At 43.5% G+C, this 23,116-nt stretch overlaps 2 protein-coding genes and 1 non-coding gene across 5 annotated transcripts in view; all 3 read right to left on the bottom strand.

The window, feature by feature from the left end:
• LOC117185843 overlaps nt 1–23,116 on the bottom strand; it is a 113,923-nt gene that overhangs the window by 897 nt on the left and 89,910 nt on the right. The window contains exons 1-2 of one of the 3 annotated variants that reach the window (XM_033397218.1): nt 586–752; nt 408–507 (exon numbers count right to left, since the gene is read on the bottom strand). The exons of the other annotated variants lie outside the window; for them this stretch is intronic. Coding sequence (XP_033253109.1) covers nt 408–507; nt 586–690 — 205 coding nt within the window. The 5' untranslated portion in view covers nt 691–752. Of the gene's footprint in view, nt 1–407; nt 508–585; nt 753–23,116 lie in introns of those variants that run through there. 3 annotated transcript variants of the gene reach the window in all.
• LOC117192523 lies at nt 3,946–12,720 on the bottom strand. The gene is made up of 2 exons (XM_033397217.1): nt 11,998–12,720; nt 3,946–5,372 (listed from the first exon to the last, which is right to left on the bottom strand). The coding sequence occupies exons 1-2, from the start codon at nt 12,622–12,624 to the stop codon at nt 3,963–3,965; spliced, it is 2,037 nt and encodes a 678-aa protein (XP_033253108.1). The 5' UTR covers nt 12,625–12,720; the 3' UTR covers nt 3,946–3,962.
• Trnae-cuc lies at nt 11,890–11,961 on the bottom strand. The gene has a single exon. It is a non-coding gene; the product is annotated as a tRNA-Glu (tRNA).

Here is a 23,116-nt window from a genome sequence, read left to right as displayed (position 1 = left end):
GTTGCTGCCGTCGTCGTCGTGGTGGGCAGATCTTGGCCAGCGTTCGACTCTTGATGCGCACATAGTAGCAGGCGATCGGTAGGAGGCAGAAGAAAAAGACAACAAGAGCTATGTAGATGACCACATGGATTCCAAAGTCAGAATCGCCCCAATCCATTACGGGAGCGTACATGCTCGTATTGGGAGCAGTTCGAGCAGTTTCCGCTGCGAAGTCGTTGCCTACTTCAACGCCCATAGGGTTTCTAGGTTCTAGCTTGGCACGGCCATTGATAATCACCCGATTAGATTGTGCGCCATGTTTTGTGCACCCCGCACGTATACGATAAAACTCCGACCATATATAACCCCGCGTGGGTCATAAATTACATATAAAATGTCTGCATAGAGCCACTCCTGAAGCAACTTACACGGCGTAGAGGACATAGCCATCTCATCGATTCGGTTCGAATCGTTGGAAGTGTTGCCCCGAGCGAGAAAACATCTCTTTGCGATACATATGACGAAGCACTTAAAGTCAAACTAATGGATCAGTTATCAAGAGAATGAACGGGATCGAAAACGGGAGGAGGAGCAGTGTAGTGTCACCTGCAGCACGGCATAGGCCAGAAAACCGATGGTTAAGAGTAGGAAAAACGCTATCACAGGACCCGCATCCATTTTGAAACAAACTCGCCAAAAGACTAACTCCATCCTGATTCGCAATGTCTGCAAGGCGATTCAACAACAAGAGAACTAATCGCAACTGGGCGGCTTATCAAGTAACACTTCAGGGTTTTATTGATTTATGGGGAGCAATCGGGACGCACTCATACGTACGAGTCTCCGTCTACAAATATGTACGTACCAATAATGACAACGCGACGCCGTGGGCGACGGCGACGTTGGTCCTGAGAACGCTGGGGAGGATTGGACCCACAGCATTTGTTTAGAATGAACCAGAGCACAAACTTGGGGGGGAATATCAGACGATAATATAAGAGGAGGAAACAACCAGCCAATACTGAGCACTCTTCTGGGCGAGCGTTGAACTAATCAGTAGTTATTATATAGGCACTTTGCTATGGGACAGTGTTAGGTACACAAAGGGGGAATATAAATTATAGAGAAAGTAGAAAGGTTCAAGGGCATCGAAACCGTTTTTCAGGAAACACTTAAAAAATACCTCTAAACTATCACAATAGATTCATTGCAAAGGGATGACCTACCTGTTTGAGGGTTGTTTGAATCGCAATACGTGACCAATCGTAAAAACAGGTTCATTGACAGTAAGAGGGAGGAGAGAGAATATAAATGAGCGAAGGATCGATTTGAGAGGATTTTATATGGTTGAGAAGGAGGATTGAGATCGAAGATAGTTCACATTATCACCGATAGGTGGCGCCACCAAGTAGTAAGGATAAGGGACGCTCGCATTTTATACTGAATTACCAAATTCGCAACATGCTGCAGCAGCATGTGCTTAAGCATGTGCAGCTTGGCAGCATGTTGAATGTAAGTGTGCATCATATTGCTATGTTATTACGTGATCATGTTAAATAAATACTTATAAGATATTTTATTAACATTGAATTGGGAAACAATTTCTGCTATGTTATTAACTGGTCAAGTTAAATAAATACTTATAGGATATTTTATAAACATTGAATTGGGAAAACAAATGTGTGAAGTTTCTGAAATTTACATCCTATAGAAAAACATGGGTTGGAAAACTGGGTTTCTAGATGTCCGTATAGAGGGTTGAATGGTAAGAGAACACAAATTAATGGAGATATACATACTTGATCATCATAATAATAGGTACACACATCTACGTAAACTTTAACATAACAGAAAACGGTTTTATGCAATATATTAAACTTAAAATTAGTTCTCAATTATTCCTTAAGTATCTGCTTTCAATCATTTGTATTTCACAGTCAATATCATGCTGCTCAAAATAATAGGTACACTTAAAGTATTGTTATGAAAAAAGTTTGTTTACTGGTTATTATTATTTTTTTGTTGCCTAAATGGGATTTGATAGTTAGTATCCGATGTATCCACCTTTATTTTTTGTCACCTTTATAATTATTTTTGGCGTACTTTTAATAAGCGTCTGGCAGGTGTCTCATACCACAATTTTTGGATGCCCTCGCATAATTTTTGCTTATTTGAAAATGAAAACTTAGCTTATTTTGTTTCGTAAATCTGCCCACAAGTTTTCGATTGGATTTAAGTCGGAAAATTTAAGAAGCCACTTTAAAACGTCTATTGTTTGTGAAAAATTAGAAGAGTTTTTCTAATCAATTACCGAAAACTTTGGGTGGCTGTAATTTAAATTATTTATTTGGCGGGGCGAAAAACTTGATACGCTCGATCTAATTCAAGGTTGGCGAACAACTATATTTTCTTCACAATTCAAATCTCTTACTCTAGCTAACCTACGGTGGCAAAGCGGGGCGAATTCGCCAAGAGCGAGAGAGCGAGCTTTTATTGCGCTCCCGCCTTGCCCTAGCCTAACTTACACTAGACTTCATAATTCAGATCAATAACTAATAATTGTGGCCATGGATGGAAGGTCACGCAACACCGGCCCCGTTGAACGCCTGCATCGGCTTCAACACATTGGGAGCGGCGCTAATTTGTGTATGGGCCGCCGAAAAACCGCTCCAGTGCTAGTCCTTATTTCGACGACCCTGACCATGCCGTCCTCTCCTGCATGCGTGGCGATGACCCTCCCCACGAGCCACTCCTGAGGCGGCAGATTGTCCTCGGCCACGATGACGAGGTCTCCTTCCTCGAGGTTCGGTTGCTGCTGGTGCCATTTGCCCCGAATTTGCAGCCCCAGGACATATTCGCGGGACCATCGCTGCCAAAACGCTTGCCTGACTGACGAGACAAGTTGCCATCGCCGCAAGCAACTGAGACTCTCCTGGTCCGGAGTCCGCAGTGCTGGGGGGCGATGAGCGACCCGCCTGTCAGCAGGTGCCCGGGTGTTAGGGCCTCGCCGTCGCTTGGATCTTGGCTGATGGCTCCCAGCGGCCTCGAGTTCATTATGGCCTCGATGCCGACGAGGACTGTGGCGAGCTCTTCGGCGGTTAGGAGCGCGCTGCCTACCGCCCGTAGGAGTAGGCTCTTGGCAGTTTTTACACCTGCCTCCCATAGCCCTCCCATGTGAGGAGCTCGCGGCGGTATGAACGCAAATTCGCATTCGTTCTTTGACGCGAAGTCGCGAATTGCGTCTCCTTGCTCCTTGAGCCTGATCCGCAGAGCGCTGAGATGGCGGCTCGCTCCGACGAAGTTCGTCCCTTTGTCGCAATGAACGACTTGGGGATATCCTCGGCGCCCGACGAACCTTTGAAAAGCCAACAAAAAACAATCAGTGGTTAGATCGGAAACTATTTCTAGGTGAACCGCCTTGGACGCAAAACAAACAAAAAGCGCAATGTATGACTTGTATGGGGGCCTTCCGCGAATTTTCAATGTCGTGTGCACTGGTCCACAAAAATCAACGCCGCAAATTGAAAATGGGCGGAGAGCACGGAGTCGATCTGCGGGTAAATTCCCCATGAGTTGCGTCAGCAATGGAGGCTTGCACCTGACCTCCTGAGCGTTCACTATCCACACGCTCTGTCGAAGGATGCTCACAAGTGCTCGTGGGCCGACATGAAAATTCGAATGGTGCAGATGACGAATATAGCTTCGCACGAATTGCGAGCGCTTAGTCAAAAGCAGAGGAAACTTGGCATCGTATGATATAGGAGCTTTGGCTAGTCGCCCCCCCACTCGCAACAACGAAAAGTTGCACCAAGTCCCTGTGTCTTCATGGATGAATGGGTTCAACCGCTGAAGACTAGGACCAATTGTAGATCCTTTCCTAACCTTTTCAATTTCTCCTTGATACTCGTGATGCTGGATGATTTCGACAATTTTATAAAAAGCTTCATTGTATTATTAGGTCGGTGAGATAGTTTTTTCGAAATTTAGGCTTTTCTTGTAAAGCGGAACACATACACGACCACTCTAAGCAGTTTGAGGTGTGACGAGAATCCCTCGATGACATCTAACAGCTCCGAACTTCGCACAGCCGCGGTCAACCCGACCGCAGTCTTCCTCTTTTCCAGCTGAAGATCATCGGAGTGTTCGAAATGAGCGTTCTTGGGCCAGTATTCTCCTTCCTCTTTCAGAAATGATGGTCCTTCGAACCAAATTGACTGAACGATTTCGTCGACCTCACAACCTCTTGAGACAATATCTGCTGGGTTCTGTTTCGTGGGTACATGCCGCCACGTGGCATCATCTGACCACTCTTGAATCTCAGCCACTCTATTTGAAACGAAAGTCGACAACGACAATGGATGAGACCGGATCCAATGGAGAGCTACCTCTGAATCCGACCAATAAACGACTCGTTCAATGGGCATGTTTAATAGGGGCTTGATTCTGTGACAGAGATCTGCGAGAAGGTGAGCGGCACATAACTCAAGCCTTGGGAGCGTTTTGGTCTTGAGCGGCGCTACTTTGGATTTCGAAGTCAACAATGATATTTTTAAACCTTCTGCAGTTCTGCTACGTATATAGACGCACGCTCCATTCGCTCTCATGGAGGCGTCAGCAAAGGTATGTATTTGAACCGGTGACATCGGATCGGAATACACAAACCGAGATATGGATATGTCTTCCAATTGAGATAGTGTATTTTTCAACTTATTCCACGCTGTTTCCAAATGCAGCGGGATCGACTCATCCCAATCTAGTTTGTTAAGCCAAAGCTCCTGCAATAGGATCTTGCCTTTTATAACGATAGGACTTAATAAACCAAGGGGGTCAAACAACTTTGATGTCACCGATAGTATGTTCCGTTTTGTCGCTCGGAGACCCATAACTGAATTGTCAATTTTGAACTTAAAGGCATCGTCAGTAGGTAACCATGAGATTCCTAACGCCTTTGTCGACTCTGAATCCGAGATTGTTATGGGTTTGGCTGTGCTCTCAGATGCGGTGATCTCGGGTGAGTTTGAAAACCACTTAGTCAACTCAAACCCTGCGGTCTGAAGAACCTGAGACACTTCGGACTTAATTGCCCGTAGCTCCTCTACGCATGCAGCACCAGTCAACAAGTCATCGACGTAAAAGTCGGACCCAATAACGTTAGCAGCTCTAGGGAATGAGAGCTTCGCAGACTCACTCAACCTTTTCAAACACCGGATAGCTAAGAATGGGGCTGGTCCAGTCCCATAGGTTACAGTGTTGAGCTTGTATAATCTCAAGGATTCAGAAGGGTCTTGGCGATACATCTTTTTAACATCAGCAGTCAGGGCAAACCTGTGCAGACGGAAACGGAGCAGTGTCGAGTATAATTCCTCTTGAATGGTAGGTCCCACCATCAGAATGTATAATGTTACGGCTACGGGCTGGTTAAATCTTGTTGGCAATGCAGCCTCAGCAGGAAAGGGAATCGGGGTTAGTGCACTATACTGCGCTCTGGGCTCAGCTCGCCGGATGGGGTCGGGGTCTTTCCTATCGCTATACTTCCTTGTTCTCGCCATATTATAAAAATTTAAGTGCACTGACACAGAATCTACTTTGATCAAAACAAAAAAAATCAAATGTAATCAATCCCCGGTCGGCATAGATGGCAAGATGGAATCCGGTAGTCGCGTATTTAATTTAGTGATCCTAGGTGTAGGAGATCACTAGTTCCTCTATACCCTCCCTACCTTCGGCAATGCGTGGAACGATGTTGGCATGGCCCCTAACGTAAGGAAGTAAGGAGAATATCCGGTGGTTGTATGTAGACTGGATCGAATAGCACCGTTAATCTCATTCATCTCATTGATCCCAGGTAGTGTGATCTTTCCCCCCGCGCTCGCTTGCATTCGCTTGAGGCGAATAAAAAGCGGTACAAATATGTTTAATTGAAAATCGAGTTAGAAAAGCCTCAAAGAATCCTGATCGAAATTGAGAACCATTGTCCGTTAAGATGGATTCCGGCACTCCAAACGTAAAGAAAATGGAATTTTCTAAGTACTCGCAAATCTTTCCGGAAGTGAATCGTTTCAATGGACAGAGGAAATGGAATTTTGTACAATGATCCACGATTATTAATAATCCGATATTCCCTGCCTTTGAACGAGGGTATGGACCTAACAGATCCATGTAGAGTCGTTGAAACGGTCTCTCTGATTGCATTGGCTTTCCCAATGGTGGTCGTAATACTATATTGGGACTTTTGGTCTGTTTACAAATGACACAATTATTCACATACTCTCGGATTTGAACCAACATCTTGGGCCAGAACAGGTATCTCTTAAGTTTTTCAACGGTTTTACCCATCCCGCCATGTGATGCGCTAGGAGAATCATGGGCTTGTTTGATAACACTACTGACTAGGCCAGAGGGTACCCATAATTTCCACGACTGGTGGTCAGATTCAGAATCTCCAACCGAAGCTTCGGTGCGTTTGTATACATAGCCATCTGTTATTTTTAAATCTGGAAGTTTCTCTTGGTTCTGCTGAATGCGTTCAATTAAATCAAGATATTCCAACAGAGTGAAATGCTCGGACTCTAAATCGATGATCGGCCCTAGATCTATAAACTCATCTACTGACGATTCATTTTGCCTTGACAGAGTGTCAGCAATAACATTTTGTGAACCCTTCCGGTGTTCAATGCGAAAATCAAAACCCTGTAACTGTATAGCCCATCGCGAGAGCCTTCCAGACAAATCCTTTTGTCGCATCAACCACTGCAATGCTGCATGGTTGGTTATTACTAAGAATTCCTGGCCTTCTATGTAAGCTCGAAATTTCTTAATTCCCTTAATAACTGCTAGACATTCTAGTTCTGTAACGGAATAATTCCGTTGAGCTTTGGATAACTTAACCGACATATATCCAATTGGCATTTCGAAGCCTTCTTCATTCTCTTGAGCTAGGACGCACCCGAGACCAAAAGAACTAGCATCACACAATAAGATGAATTTCTTAGAAAAATCAGGAGTTCTGAGGATTGGAGCTGATGTTAATCTTCGTTTCAATTCTTCAAAAGCATTGGTTGCGGTTTCATTCCATATTAAGGAAGTATTCTGTTTCTTAAGCATCTCGGTCAATGGATAGCTCACGGAGGCATAATTCTCGACGAAACGTCGATACCATCCGGATAAACCGAGAAACCGTCGTAACTGTTTTACCGTTGTTGGAATTGGGAAGTCGTTGATTGCCTGAATCTTAAATGAATCAGTCTTGATCTGACCATCCGAAATTATGAAACCGAGATATTTAATCTCTCTCATGCAGAACTTAGATTTTCGAACGTTGATAGTGATATTCGCTTTTCTTAAGCATAGTGCGATTTCTTGCAAAAGAATCAAGTGCGAATCAAAGTCATCCGATAGAACAAGCAAGTCATCGAGATATACAAAAACTCGATTCCGTAAATGTGGGGGTATGACATGGTCCATTAAGCGGCATAAGGTCTGAGGTGCATTTGTCAGACCAAATGGCATGACCTTATATTGGTACAGTGGACGATTCGGAACGGTAAACGCAGTATACGGTCGGGATGGCTCGTCCAATGGTATTTGCCAGAAAGCATGTTTCATATCAAGACCAGTTATATACCGCGCTGGAGGTAAGCGGCTTAAGATCCCGTCAATATGTGGTAAGGGGTAAGCATCCTTCCTCGTGTATTTATTGATCTCGCGAGAGTCTAAACACAACCGAACCTTATCACCTTTTTGAACAAGAACACAATTACTACTCCAAGGACTGCAAGAAGGTTCTATGATATCGAGAGCTAACATGTTATCTACCTCAGCAAACATAAGTTTTTCGCGCGCAGGGGAGATTGGCCAGTGTCTCTGTTTAATCGCCTTAGCATCACCTACGTCGATCGAGTGCGAAATAATGCTGGTTCTGCCCAATCCGTCTCGTCCGTACGAAGGAAAAATTTCGACGACACCTTGCAGTCTCTCCTGCTCTTTACTAGAAAGTTTGTGTAACTTGGGTGAGCTTTCCTCATCCTCCGTGGGACCTATATCTAACTCAGAGACACTTTCGCTCATGAGTCGATCAGCAAGTTTAAATTTCCTAAAAAAGTCAATTCCTAAGTAAACCTCTTGGGTTAAGTTTGGTATGATGAAAAAATCTATACTTTCCGTGAGACTACGATATGTAATAGTCGCTGTGAAAATGCCCTCAACCGAGCATTTGGTTCCGCTGGCTGTTTTAACCCTTCCCGAACACTTACGTGATTTCGGATGGTTAAGGAGAGCACGGGCGGAATTGTTGCCAACGCAACTAACCGACGCTCAAGAATCTAACAAGGCGTTGTAAACCTTGTCTTCAATCGTGATGGGTGTGTACAGACGGTTATCTCCCGTACTGAATATGGAAGCAATTAAGCATTGTCGAGTGCCAACAACTGTTTTCCAAAATTTTTGTAATCGAAGGGTAGATCTTTTAGATTTGGTCGTAGTTGATATGGTACAAAGATCGCCAAATATCCTATTTCTAGCTTTCTTGTAATTTGACAGTCTTACATGTAAGGGTAAATATCTAGTTGGTCGTTTATCCGATAAAAATCCTGAATCCATAGCGGTTTTAGCTAAACCCTCATCTATAGTCTGACTGATGCTTTCTCTATGTTTTGGTACGGATGTGCCTACAGGGGGTTCGTTGACACATCCCGCAGCCGGTTTTCCGAAGGATGGCACTTAGAGCAACGTGGCTTGTAAACATTCTTGGGCCACAACCGTAACAAAATATGCTTCTAGGTTCCACACAATCATCCCATCTATGCCCTATCTTATCACAATTCCAGCAGGACATCTTATTACGCATGATCGCTGATATTATTGGTTCAGGCTCCTCAAGGTGTTCGAATCTCCTACCTCTGCAAGGTCCGCGTTATTTAATTCCGTCGCCAAATCAACATTTCCCCGAACTAACAATTCTTTAGTGCATAGTCCGCGACAGGTTGGACAACTCGGTGAACTCTTAAGCCAATCGGTCAAACAGGGATGGTGAAATTGATGTTGACACGGTGTCGTGGCAAACAATTGATCTTTCTCAAGTTTATCGTGGCAAATGCGACAATAGCCATGCTGATTAAATGCAGTTTCAAAGCTATTATCTTTACTGGTTATATTTCGTCTTAATTTTTTTTTTTTCAATCAGCAAAATATTTTCGATGTGTAACTCCTCTCTTCTGCCTCTATGATTATTGAATTAAATGGATATTAAAGGTCCCTATTAGACTATGTCTGATACTCGTCGGGAACTCAAAGTTTCTCTAAGACCCGCCATTCCAAGTACCGAACAAGTCATGTTTCTATAAAGTTGAAAGTGGTCGTGCGTCTGGTTGGGTCGATCAATACAAAATCCTGAATTGCAATCGCAAATTCCACAGCTCAGATACACGGCACTAACATCTTTATTCTACTAAAATATTTTCTTCAGACATCTATACAGTTCACGCCCTCATTTCTTGGTAGACCAATCCCTACTCAGTCGAATTGAAATCTCCATTCCAAAAGCTGACTACACGTCTACACGATATACCGAATTTTCTAATTAACAGGCTAATGGATGTATTACCAGAGCTTAACCGTGAAGCACGAAGGTTACTCCAACCGTTCGGAATTATCCTCATCTGGAAATAATCGTATCTTTTCTACACTTTTCCGATTATAACACGTCGTTTCGTCTTCGGCCCCACGTTGGGCGCCATTTTATTGTGTTACGTCTTCGGGCCCCACGTTGGGCGCCATTTTATAATGTTACGGCTACGGGCTGGTTAAATCTTGTTGGCAATGCAGCCTCAGCAGGAAAGGGACTCGGGGTTAGTGCACTATACTGCGCTCTGGGCTCAGCTCGCCGGATGGGGTCGGGGTCTTTCCTATCCCTATACTTCCTTGTTCTCGCCATATTATAAAAATTTAAGTGCACTGACACAGAATCTACTTTGATCAAAACAAAAAAATTGTAATCAATCCCCGGTCGGCATAGATGGCAAGAAGGAATCCGGTAGTCGCGTATTTAATTTAGTGATCCTAGGTGTAGGAGATCACTAGTGCCTCTTATCCCCTTCCTACCTTCGGCAATGCGTAGAACGATGTTGGCATGGCCCCTAACGTAAGGAAGTAAGGAGAATATCCGGTGGTTGTATGTAGACTGGATCGAATAGCACCGTTAATCTCATTCAGTCGTTGATCCGAGGTAGTGTGATCTTTCCCCACGTACGCACGGATCGCCACCAAAACCGATCGGTTTAAGCGCTCGCTTGCATTCGCTTGAGGCGAATAAAAAGCGGTACAAATATGTTTAATTGAAAATCGAGTTAGAAAAGCCTCAAAGAATCCTGATCGAAATTGAGAACCATTGTCCGTTAAGATGGATTCCGGCACTCCAAACGTAAAGAAAATGGAATTTTCTAAGTACTCGCAAATCTTTCCGGAAGTGAATCGTTTCAATGGACAGAGGAAATGGAATTTTGTACAATGATCCACGATTATTAATAATCCGATATTCCCTGCCTTTGAACGAGGGTATGGACCTAACAGATCCATGTAGAGTCGTTGAAACGGTCTCTCTGATTGCATTGGCTTTCCCAATGGTGGTCGTAATACTATATTGGGACTTTTGGTCTGTTTACAAATGACACAATTATTCACATACTCTCGGATTTGAACCAACATCTTGGGCAAAACATGATTTTGATCAGGTTTACGTTCGCAATTTCTCCCAAGGCAACGCGTCTAAACAATTCAGCCATAAATTAGCGCAGGTGTTTGTGACAGCAACAGTAAAGAAAAAGCTAAGTCCTGTTTATTACGAATTATCGAACGAGAAAGGAAAGAAAATGGGAGTATACCACGTAAAGGATATTCAAACCCACTAATTCACTGTCCTTCTTTTCTTTTCGATTACGATCCCTGTCGATCACTCCGGGACATAATCTGGTGGTGGAGAGTGTAGTGGCCAGTGAAGCAAACCCAGGTTAAATTCCCTAATAATTTCCCAGATATAAAGCAGATTCAAATCACGCGCCAACTTGATTAGTTCGAACACCAAGGCTTTAAAAACAGCTACTTCGAATAGGGAGCTTTAATTGCTCGAATGTTCTTTTTCGTCTCTCGAGACCGAATTCCATGGAAGGGTCCCGTTAAAGCTCGTCTATGCCGCTTAAGCCGACAGCGACGGTGAACACGCGGATCAATTCCATTTTTCTCCCAAAACACTTCGGTTGTGCCTGTGCCAATAGTGCCAAACTCTAGTGGAAGTTCACGTGTCCCTGTATTACATAATACATACCAAATTACATAACTGCAAGTCGGCGGAGAATCGACTAAAAAGCAAGATCAAGCTATATTGTGTGGTGAAAGTGCAAAGTGCTACGTAGAGAAAATGAAGGTGATTATAGAGGAAAGCAGGTTTGGTACATTCACTGAATTCCGAATCTATTCCAGAATCTCTTGGTCACTGGAGGTCTGCCGTGCTTTGGCGCTCTCACGCCTAACCCCCCCCCACGCAACCTCCAGTGTCTTATTTTTGGCCGCTTCGAATTACCAGCGTTTCCGTTGTATCGACTTCTGAATGCCCTCTAATCGTATCTTGCGAGATGCAACTCAACATCCTTGATGCGGAATCGACAACGCCTAGGAATTAAAGTGGAAATTTATGTCAGCTAAAATTGTGCAGAAGATGTGAATACAAGATCAGGAATCGGAATCTAGGGTGACCTGTGTCGTAGACAACATGTGATCATCGATTCGTGAGTACGAACATACCCGCGAAATAGCAGGGTTTAGCAGCGGTGCAGCGTAATGAAAGGGAGAGCGTGATAGCTCACACGCCAAGAGCGAGCTTTCGTTCGAAGAGAAGTCGGACATATGCGTGCGTATTGGTTCCCATACCGGGAATTGAACCCGGGCCTCCCGGGTGAGAGCCGGGTATCCTAACCACTAGACAATATGGGAATTTAATCTGGGTTTGCTTCACTGGCCACTACAAATGTCATTTAAGGCCACCTGTGAGGACGTCTTGGACGAAGCATCGAACACGACTCGGAGCTTGGTAGACGTACTTTGGGGCCTCAGAACACACTGATGAGGGATTACGTAGTGTGGAGTAGAAAGAATCGTATTGTCAGTAGGAGACATATGACCTAAGGAGAGGTACTCTTCCATGAATTCCAAGTACATTTTCTTCAACTCAGGGTCACGATGCAATCGTCTTTCAAGCGACAAAAACCGCCGTTTCGCAACCTCAAAGGAGTTGCCTAAACAATTTGGATCTGATTTAAACGGGAGCCTTACTTCGAACCGACCTGATGATAGTACCTGAGTCGTCTTACGATAGTGTTCTTCACATAGCTTGTGCTCAAGTGTGGCAATTTTCTTGGTAGATGGCATTTCTTCCAGTGACCAAAACTTTTTCAAGGTCCTATCGATGGATACTAGCAACTCTTCACTGCAACTCAAACTGTTTGTAATTTGAGGAGCAGAACTCCTGGAAACATATTTTCCCGACACAACCCAACCAAGAAGGGTTTTCTGAAGAGTTGGAAAGTCAGGACCTTGTTTAATTTGACCAACAGCTAATAATTCAAAGAACGATTCTGCTCCACTACTCACTACCATTTATTCGCGACTTCACCACTGTGTGTATTTTATCCTTTACTTGAGAATTAGATTCACCAATTCCAAGCAAGTTAATACAGGACTCCTCTCTACGGATCTGTAAGTGATTAGCGAGGTCCTCGGTAATAAAATTTGTTTGTGATCCAGAGTCGAGCAGAGCTCTGGCCAGAATGTGTTCACCGCTCTTAGTTCGGACGCTTACGATCGACGTAGCCAGAATTACCCTGTCCAACGCTGTCGCATGCAAAACATGTGACGTGGAAGATTGATTCTGATTTGATGGAGGAGAAGGACTCTCTTGGGGTGGTGGCACCGCGAGACTATTAGCCGACACTGTGTATCGATGCAATAATGTATGATGTGAGCGGCTGCACACTCGACATTTATTGGCTTTGCATTTTACAACAGCGTGGCCTTTTCGTAGACAATTAATGCATAGGGATGCCGACTTAGCAAACTCAAACCTTTGCATCACCGAGAGACGCGAAAATGAAGGGCAATTTGACACTACATGGTCTCCTGAATTGCAGTAGCTACAAGTTTGCTGAGTTCTACTGTTGGTGGAAGTGGAAGAACAAGCAAATGAACTGCGATTATGTTGCTTGCTTGGCATGACTTTGTCTTGCCTTGGCTTGGTCGGTTCTTCAGCAGACAGATGCTGGTATCGACGATTCAACACTTTCTCAAAGTCGGACCAAAGCGGCAACTTCTCATAAGTAAGCTGTTCATCCCACTTTTGTTTCGTCACTGGGTCGACTCTGTTTAAAACGAGATGAATGAGCATTGCATTCGAAATTTTTGTATCATCTCCGATCGACAGTAATGATCCGTAAATCGACGAAACAGTATCGATTAGAGTTCTTAGAGATGATGCAGATTGATGCGACATTCTCGGCAGATTGAACAATGTGGAAATATTATTCGTGAAAATCAAATAATCGTTGTCATATACTCGTTTTAGGCCAGCCATGGCCTTTTCATAATTTGCCTCGGTGACTTGGAACGCCTTTATTGTTCCTAATGATTCATCAGAGAGGCACGAAATCAAATGATTAAATTTTTCGATCACCGGTATGCTGTTGTCGCTATGGACTAGTCTCTCAAAAAGGCTAATGAAATTTTTGAATTCCGAGTGTTTACCACTAAATTTGGGTAATGCCAATTTCGGAAGTCTAGCATGAGTTGGGGCTGAAGAAGACACTGGCTTCGTCTCGCTTGCTGCATCAAAGGCGGCGATAAGCGACATTATCTTTCCTTTGGTGACAATTATCAGCTCTTCCAACTCGGCTGCATATGCATCATCACCTGTTATGTCCTCGATTTGCTCCTGCAAATGGTTAGCCTTTTCAATTGAAGCATTCAAACAATCTAATCTACATTGTAATTCCGGTAATTGCAAAGGAATCGACCCTTGATCTAATCGATCCTCTAAGCGGCGAATGCTTTTTACTCGACTTTTGAGCTTAATCTTTAACTCTTCAAGAGGGGATTTACTTTTTTCTGCCATAATGTTTGTGTATGAAGATTTTACACAACAAACCACTATTATTTCTATTTATTTATTTATTATTATTACTATTTTTTTTTTTTATCTGTTTGAACGAGAACGATAATCGAAAACGAATTTGAATTGAATGTCGAGGCACGAGGTATCAAGGAAAGAGTCGTTGCAAGTGACGGCCGAAACCAATATACCCGTTAGATACAGGGTAGCGCGTCACTTGGCAAGTAACAGCCGAACACAATATACCCGTTAGATACAGGGTAGCGCGTCACTTGGCAAGTAACAGCCGAAAACAATATACCCGTTAGATACAGGGTAGCGCGTCACTTGGCGCACCGTTAAGCTCAAGAGCGGCAACGAAAATTCTCCCAACAAATACAAGCAGTGGAGAAGCGAAAACGAAATAATGCACCGGTGCTGCTGCTGCGCGCTCGCACGAGGGAGCGCGCGGGGTTTCAGTTCCCTTTTCGCCTGTACTTCGTCTCTACCACGACCCCGCTGCCCATCGGTTTCGTCTGTTCGGCAATGCCTTCACCGTCGAAGCGGGAAGTGGGACCTTTGGCCGTCTCAGCTTGGTAAATTAGTTAGTTGGTCAATAAATATTTGCACACTGAAAAAATGTTAAACTTTGAGTGCTTATATCTCCTAAACTAAAACTATCTTGAAAATGCGATTGGAAAATTCTCTATTAGATGCGTACATTAAATTTATCTAAAGCACTCATACAATTTTTTGACTATTTCGGCTGAGTCCCCACTGTGCCGCGCCAAAGACATCAGCGACCACGCTGCCCTACGGTTTCGGCACGCAGCCACTGACATGCTTTCAGTGCGCTTGTGTGTGAAGCTAAAAGCCGTATATGCTGCGGGCGAAACCGGTTTATGGCCGTGCCGACCTAGGACATATACACATATACACAACTACAAGCATATTTCTGGGTTGGCTCGAGCTCGTGCTGACCGAGGCATTGACGAAGCCGAGTAGCACTTCGGAGGCGAAGGTAGCGTAAAAGAGAATTGAAGTACTAGCCCCGCGCGACCGTACCTTGAAGCGTCAAACGAAAATTGAAAAAAGCATTTGTTCCTCATGCGACATCTTGGTATTGTATAGTCTTTGGTAGAACAAAGGGGGGGGGGGGGGCGACAGTGATTGCAGTAACGAAAGATGTATGTATGTATGTATGTACATACATATAACTGTTGCGTCCAAATAGCGGTTCACATATGTCTGTATGTGTCGATATGTATGTATTTATGTCTTTTTAGTTATATTTATGCAATTACTAATAAAATGCATGCAATCAAGCTCTACTATATGTACATACATATATCATACGTCTGTGCCTAGAATTGAAGGCGATGTGCAATGTTTTCAGCACAAGACACCTCAAAGAGAGATCTGAATGTCTTTTGCTCAGCCTTCAATTTTCTGCACAAATACCTCTGTTTCCTCTTTTGGATCTTTGAATCCAACTGCTACTTTCCTGTCTTTATCGCAGGGCATCCCTCGGCGGTAGCAGAATGTGCACAAAAATTATTGTTGGCGCGACCGACGCGATGATATTTTACAAATTGATTGCCGATTGCACACACACACGACGCGGGCAACGAATATGTTTGCATATGTATACTGCAATTTCTTGTGTCACTGTCACTTATTGTTGTTGCCTATAATTCACTTTACAGTCCACCCGGGGCGCCATGAAAAATTAGAAGAGTTTTTCTAATCAATTACCGAAAACTTTGGGTGGCTGTAATTTAAATTATTTATTTGGCGGGGCGAAAAACTTGATACGCTCGATCTAATTCAAGGTTGGCGAACAACTATATTTTCTTCACAATTCAAATCTCTTACTCTAGCTAACCTATGGTGGCAAAGCGGGGCGAATTCGCCAAGAGCGAGAGAGCGAGCTTTTATTGCGCTCCCGCTTTGCCCTAGCCTAACTTACACTAGACTTCATAATTCAGATCAATAACTAATAATTGTGGCCATGGATGGAAGGTCACGCAACAGTTTGGTCCTCAAAAAATTTGGTCAAAAGCTTGGATGTGTGCCTTGGGTCGTTATATTACTTAAATACCCAATGGAAACTCATGTTTTTTTCAGCATAAGATAGCATAACTGTCTGCAATCTGGGTTTGTATTGCTCAGCGTCCATTCTGTTCGTTGTCAGGAAAAATGGACCTACGCCGTACCAGGATGAGCAGCCCCATATCTTTAACTGGCACCTCCATGTTTGACAAATTTTTTTTGTGAAACATGGATCAAAATTCTTTCTTTTAAGGCTTCCTACATTGCTTTCACATTCATTCCCTAATAAATTTATTTTAGTTTCGTCGCTCCATAAAAGGCTTCTCCACTTTTTCTCTCCGTCGCATCCTGCGCAGTTTTTATGATCTTTAGCAAAAGTTAGCCCCATGGCAAAATTTTTTTGACGCGTAAGTTGGACCTTTCTTTCTATTCTCCTTGGAAGGCTGGCTTGTTGTAGCCGTCTACGGATCGTTGGAGCACTAACTTCTAGTGCAATTTCTGATACAATAGCCTTTGACGACTTAAATGGGTCCTTATTCCTCAAAGAAAAGTATGTAGTGGTCACGTGTTATGGTTGTTTTCTGTGGCTTTCCGCGAGTTTCCTGACTAGGTTTTTATTTTTAAAACATTTCAACAAAATTATGAAACCTTTTCATTAATTTAGCAATGGCCCGAAGAGATTGGCCTTCTTTTTTCAGACTAAGAGCCAATTGGGCTGTACAATAAGACTTTCGGCCTATTCTTGTAAAAAAAAAATAATTATTTGTTTATATTTAGACTGTAGTTAAATGAAATGGATGTTTAATTGCCAAAAAGCCAAGAATTTCCAAATTATTCACTTGATATTCAAAATTTACTGACACTGTACCTATTATTTTGATCAGCCAAAATGTGATGTCAACTCGCAATATCGCTTAAAGCTCTGTTATTCGGCGGTTTCCACTGCAAATTGATTTGTTCCTATTGGCTATAAAAATGATCTGATCTGATCCAGATTCAGCAATCTGATAGATATGGTCATTATCTATGAGTCTGCGTTTTTAGTTTTCTCGAATGTGCAATATTGTGGATGCAACAGATTTTCGTCCTTTGTGTGGGCGGAAGGGGGTGAGGCGAAACTTTGAGATACACGTTTTATAGTAAAATCTAACAGGAGTGCGGATACCAAATTTGGTTACTCTAGCCTTAATAGTCTCTGAGATTTTTGAATATCCCCAGATTTTCGTCCTTTGCGGGGGCGGAAGGGGGTGTGGCGAAATTTTGAAACAAACTCGTCTCGGTCCGATATATTAGGAGTGTGGATACCAAATTTGGTTGCTCTAGCTTTTGTAGTCTCTGAGATCTAGGCGCTAATGTTTCACTCTAAGCAAAGCCGCCTATGCTACGTGTGTGTTAGAGAGAGACAGGGCGAGAAAAAATGAAATTGTTTTCTTGATGCTGGCTATAATAATGATACGATCCAATTCCGATTCCGCAGTCTTAAAGATATGGGCATTCTCTACAATTCTACGTTTTTGGTTTTCTCATATCTTTAAAATTGTGGATGCCACAGATGTTCGTTCTTTGTGGGGGCGGAAGTGGGCGGGGCGAAGTTTTGAAATATTTTTGTAGCAGTGACATATCACAGCAGTCTGGATCCAAAACATCGTAGCTCTAGCTCTTATAGTCTTTGAGCACTAGGTGCTGAAGGGGACGGACAGACGGACAGACGGACGGACGGACAGACAGACAGGGCTCAATCGACTCGGCTATTGATGCTGATCAAGAATATATATACTTTATGGGGTCGGAAACGATTCCTTCTGGACGTTACACACATCCACTTTTACCACAAATCTAATATACCCCAATACTCATTTTGAGTATCGGGTATAAAAATTTTGTTTTCAACACTTAAAGTACGATAAAACTAATTATTAATGAAAAGCTTCAACGTGTACCTATTATTATGATCAAGTGTGTATACAGGAGCACCCAAAGAATAAAATTATAATAGGAAGACATAAAAATTAATTAAAGCTACTTATAGTAAATATACGGCCGTCCCTTATCCTTACTACTTGGTGGCGCCACCTATCGGTGATAATGTGAACTAACTTCGATCTCAATCCTCCTTCTCAACCATGTAAAATCCTTTCAAATCGATCCTTCGCTCATTTATATTCTCTCTCCTCCCTCTTACTGTCAATGAACCTGTTTTTACGATTGGTCCCGTGTTGCGATTCAAACAACCCTCAAACAGGTAGGTCATCCCTTTGCAATGAATCTAATGTGATAGTTTAGAGGTATTTTTTAAGTGTTTCCTGAAAAACGGTTTCGATGCCCTTGAACCTTTCTACTTTCTCTATAATTTATATTCCTCCTTTGTGTACCTAACACTGTCCCATAGCAAAGTGCCTATATAATAACTACTCACAGCTAACAGCTAGTACATAAACTAGTAATCTTTCAACAACGATGGATGACCTCGAAATCATTTTTATCGATTCCCAACCGGAATCAACCATAAATCTGGACTCTCAGCCGAGATCCGTAGACCTGTCCTTGATTTTTGGGATTAAGACCCAAACCTATCTCGAGAGCAACTTGACCTGGTTGAGTGACATTAAATGGGATGATGACAACGATGACCCAAGGAATGCAACGCCTAATAATGATAATCCATCATACATTTTCCCGGATGATGACAACATTTTCGATTTAGTAGATAATCAGGATGATGATAAAAGATCTCAACTCCAGGAACTACTTCGGGATGAAGATGATGATGACTTAATTGCTGCGGTAAAATTAGCTGAGGCGAAATTTTAATAATACGAATACATATTTATATAATAAGAATATTTTATGTATTTTTCTAAAAATAATATATACATATGTATATAATAAATATAACAATGTTTGCTGTTTTACTTTTGATTGGTTGAATTTCACTTCCTCTTATTACAAGAGAATCATAGGATTCGTTTGAAACATGTTTCTTCCAAGTGAGGATTACACAAAAAGAATAAGTGGATTCCAGGTAGAATACTGATGCTTTTGAATGAATTTATTGAGTCATTTTTACATCATATTATACTTAGTTGGTAAATTTATGTAAAGATATTTATATTTAAAAACGCACAGATTATTTCATTTTTGAATATTTATTTTATATTTTTGCTTTAATTCCATGTTATGCTTAAATAAAATATGCATATTGAAGTCAATTCTCAACCAAAACAGTTCAGTTCCTGGACATAAGTAACATCGATGTTCGGAGCAGAACCCAGCCGATTAGCTGCTTGCCAAATAGCACCTAATTCTTGGCCCTCAGCCGCTTATTTTGTTTGGTTCTTATGTCTATGTCACTCATTTGTTTGTTAAAGCTCTGCGCTTGCTTGCCCTGCTAAACGCTCTCTGCCAGCTCTTCGCTATCTCCGCTTTGCGTCTGCCTACCGACGTCGGCCGAGCGAAGCTGCGCTTAGCGATCGGAGCGGCAATGTAAAGGGCAGGCAAGCCACACTTGCAATTTGGATGTAACGCATTAAAGAACATATCGTAATTTTATTTCTGCGCCGAGTTTTATTTAATTCGAAATAATTAGTCGGCCGATTGGGGATAAAAATCATTATCTCCACATAAAATTTGGTGACCCCGACGTGATCTCTGAGTTGCAGTGTCAATTAATAATCATCCGCGATCGACATTCGTTAGCCCTAGCAAATTTTCGGCGGTTAAGCACAATTCGGTGCTAAAACACACTTACATACACCTAGATACACGCATTGCTGGCTATTAATTTCTCTGTCGCGACAATTCGGTCAGTGCAGTGCGGTAGGCAGTGCAGCGAACTCACTAATACACACAAGCGGAGTACAAAGCGGAATCGGACAGCTCGCACAGCCGCACAGCTAAAGGCATTAGCTGTAATCCCTTTGCTTTCGGTTCCCACGTTTATACGTATACAGGGTGTCTTTTTCGGTCGTGCTGAGTGACTCTTTTAAAACCTCAACATGGCAGCACCTGAGCCTACCAATGTCGCGAACGCAGCAATGCCGAGTGATGTAGATTTCTACAAGCACAAGGCCGAGTCCATCGCGCGCCAACTAAAGGCCATGGATCGCTTTCTCACCAAGGAAGAGCTTGCCGAGTTAGATGAGGCAGAACTTCAAGCTCGCTTAGAGCAGATCGAGCGAATGAATGCGGATTTCGATGCCGCTCAAACGAGCCTTGAAAGGCTGGATTTCCTGCAGTTAGCCCATGATGCCCGGCTGGACTTTTCGAATGTTTATGTCAAGGTTAGGTCCAGGTTGTCGCGGGAGTTGATGGCTGCTCGCACGGTAAATGTTGCCAATTCAACGGCACGGCATACTCTCGAGGGGAATTCGTCGTTGTTCGCCTATAATAGTATAGGCCGTTCTCGAATGCCCAAGTTGCAGCTTCCGCGATTCGGTGGGAGCTACATGGATTGGCCAGAATTCCACGCGATGTTTTCGACAATGGTGCACAAAGACCATCGTATACCAATCATCGAAAAATTCCAATATCTTCGTGGATGTCTAGATGGTGCTGCGCTGGATACGATTCGTTCCTTGGAACTTTCTGAGGAGAATTACGACAAGGCGTTGAATTTACTAATGTTGCGATTCGATAATAAACTGTTACATTTTCAGGCACACGTCAAGGCTATTTTCGGGCTGCAAGGGGTGGAGAAGGGCTCGGCTATCGGCTTGCGCGCGCTCAGCGATAAAATCAATTCGCACTTGCGTGCACTTCAGACCTTGGCGACCCCGCAGGAGATTTCCGATGGGTTGCTGATCTTCATCATAGGCACGAAATTGGACCACAAGACCAAGGAGAAATGGGAAGAGAACTTGCCGACGTCAGGATTGCCTCGGTGGTCAAGCATGGCCTCATTCTTGGAAGCAAGATGTCGGATGCTGGAAAATTTGGGATCGGCTATGGTAACAATTCTTAGCCAGCAGGTGGGAGAAAGTAAACCTAGAACCCTAATCACCTCCATTAACGATCATAATAGCTCAACATGCAAGTATTGCAAATCCTCCGATCACTACATATCCCGATGCCAGGCATTTATAGATCTCCCAGTTTTTTCTCGATACAAGGAGGTGAAGAAGCGCCATTTATGTCTAAACTGCCTCAACAAAGGCCATTCATTGCAACGCTGCAAGTCAGGGGCATGTAGAAATTGCCAAGCCAAGCATCACACACTGCTCCACATGCAGTCGGGCGCTGACGCTGAGTTGCCGTCGCCGAGCACGGAATCGACCCAGCATGATCCTGCAAGTGACCTAGTAGCAGGCAAATATATTAGCCCTCCCCCCTCGAGTCAAAAATCTCTGCCTAGCCAAAACGTGCTGCTAGCTACTGCAATCGTATATGTCAGGGGCCGTTTTGGATCGCTTATTCCATGTCGTGCCATTTTAGATTCCGCTTCTCAGGTTAACTTTATAACATCGAGACTCGCCAATCAGCTGCAGTTAGATCCTCACCCGTCTCACGTTAAAATCGCCGGTATTGGAGAGTCAATTCTACCATCCAGCAAGGCTGTGGACATCGTCCTGCAATCTCAAGACGAAAGCTATCGCGGTTTCCTCTCTGCAATTATCACTGCCTCAATCACAGGAATGCAGCCTAACTTCGGCCTAGACGCAAAGGATTGGCCAATGCCAAATAATCTAAAACTAGCTGATCCTAATTTCGCCAAGCCCCAGCGTGTCGATCTGTTGATAGGTGCTGGTTTGTTCTTCGAATTAATGTGCGTTGGACAGATTCCACTGTCAGACCAATTGCCAACATTGCAGAAGACGAAACTTGGCTGGATAGTGTCAGGAAGTATTAAAAACTCTGAGAAAGCCCGTGCGGCGCTAGCAGCCGTTGAAGATCCCCCTGTCATCTCCGCTTGCGAGACTAATTTGTGCGATATTGTAAGGCGGTTTTGGGAAGTCGATGGAGATTATTCGCCCTCATCAATTTCGGAGGAAGATGTTCATTGCGAACAGCATTTCGTCACAAACTGCATTCGCCTAGAGTCCGGAGCTTACTCCGTGCGTTTGCCAACCAAATTCAGTCTAGAGGAATTAGGAGAATCGTATCAGCAGGCGCTACGTAGATTTCTCAATTTGGAGAGGAAGCTAGCAAAGAATGCACAGCTTAAGGCAAAATATATGGAGTTTCTTCAGGAGTATCGTGATTTAGGACACATGTCGCCAGCTTCGCGGCAGTCAGACCTCCCGCAGTACTTCTTGCCTCACCATTGCGTCCACAAGCAGGATAGTACAACCACCAAATTACGCGTAGTGTTCGATGGATCTGCCAAAACAGCGTCTGGAGTATCACTGAATGATGCGCTTATGGCTGGACCCACCATCCAACCTAAAATTCTGATAACTCTGCTTCGTTTCCGCTTTTTTAAAGTCGCCTTGTGTGGCGATATCTGCAAAATGTACCGCTGTGTACGCGTTTCCCATCCCGATACGCACGTGCAGTGCATCCTATGGCGCAATGACCCGAAGGAGGAGATTCAGGTGTTCAAGTTGGAGACTGTTACTTACGGAACCAAACCTGCCGCTTTCTTAGCAATTCGTGCTATGCATCAATTGGCAAATAATGAAGAGTTGCGTTTTCCGCTTGGCGCTGATGTTGTTCGAAGAGATTTCTATGTCGATGATCTCATATCTGGAGGGGACAGCATTGATTCTGTCATCAAGATTCGTCAGCAGGTAAAGGAGCTACTTTCGAAAGGATGTTTTCCCATACGTAAATGGTGTTCCAATGAACCCGCTGCTTTGGAAGGCGTATCGGAGGCGGATCGCGAAAAGTTCCTTACCTTTCATGACGGGACTGAAGTAACCAAGACGCTTGGTCTAGTTTGGGATCCCACCACGGACAATCTTCTGTTTAGCTTCGCTCACGTCGGAACCGCTGCAGGCCCAATATCGAAGCGTTCGGTCC

Source organism: Drosophila miranda (genome assembly GCF_003369915.1).
Source record: "Drosophila miranda strain MSH22 chromosome Y unlocalized genomic scaffold, D.miranda_PacBio2.1 Contig_Y2_pilon, whole genome shotgun sequence".
In the NCBI taxonomy this organism is placed as follows: Eukaryota; Metazoa; Arthropoda; class Insecta; order Diptera; family Drosophilidae; genus Drosophila; species Drosophila miranda.
The sequence above is the reverse complement of the archived record's forward strand: the minus strand, read 5'-3'. Positions and strand labels throughout refer to the sequence as shown.

What these genes read in the sequence shown, in the direction of transcription:
- LOC117192523 (XM_033397217.1), bottom strand. Translation starts at nt 12,624, where the DNA reads ATGGTAGTGAGTAGTGGAGCAGAATCGTTCTTTGAATTATTAGCTGTT. An exon ending in CACAGGTGGCCTTAAATGAC is followed by an intron (nt 5,373 to 11,997) that starts ATTTGTAGTGGC and finishes GTAACATTATAC; the next exon opens with ATTCTGATGGTGGGACCTAC.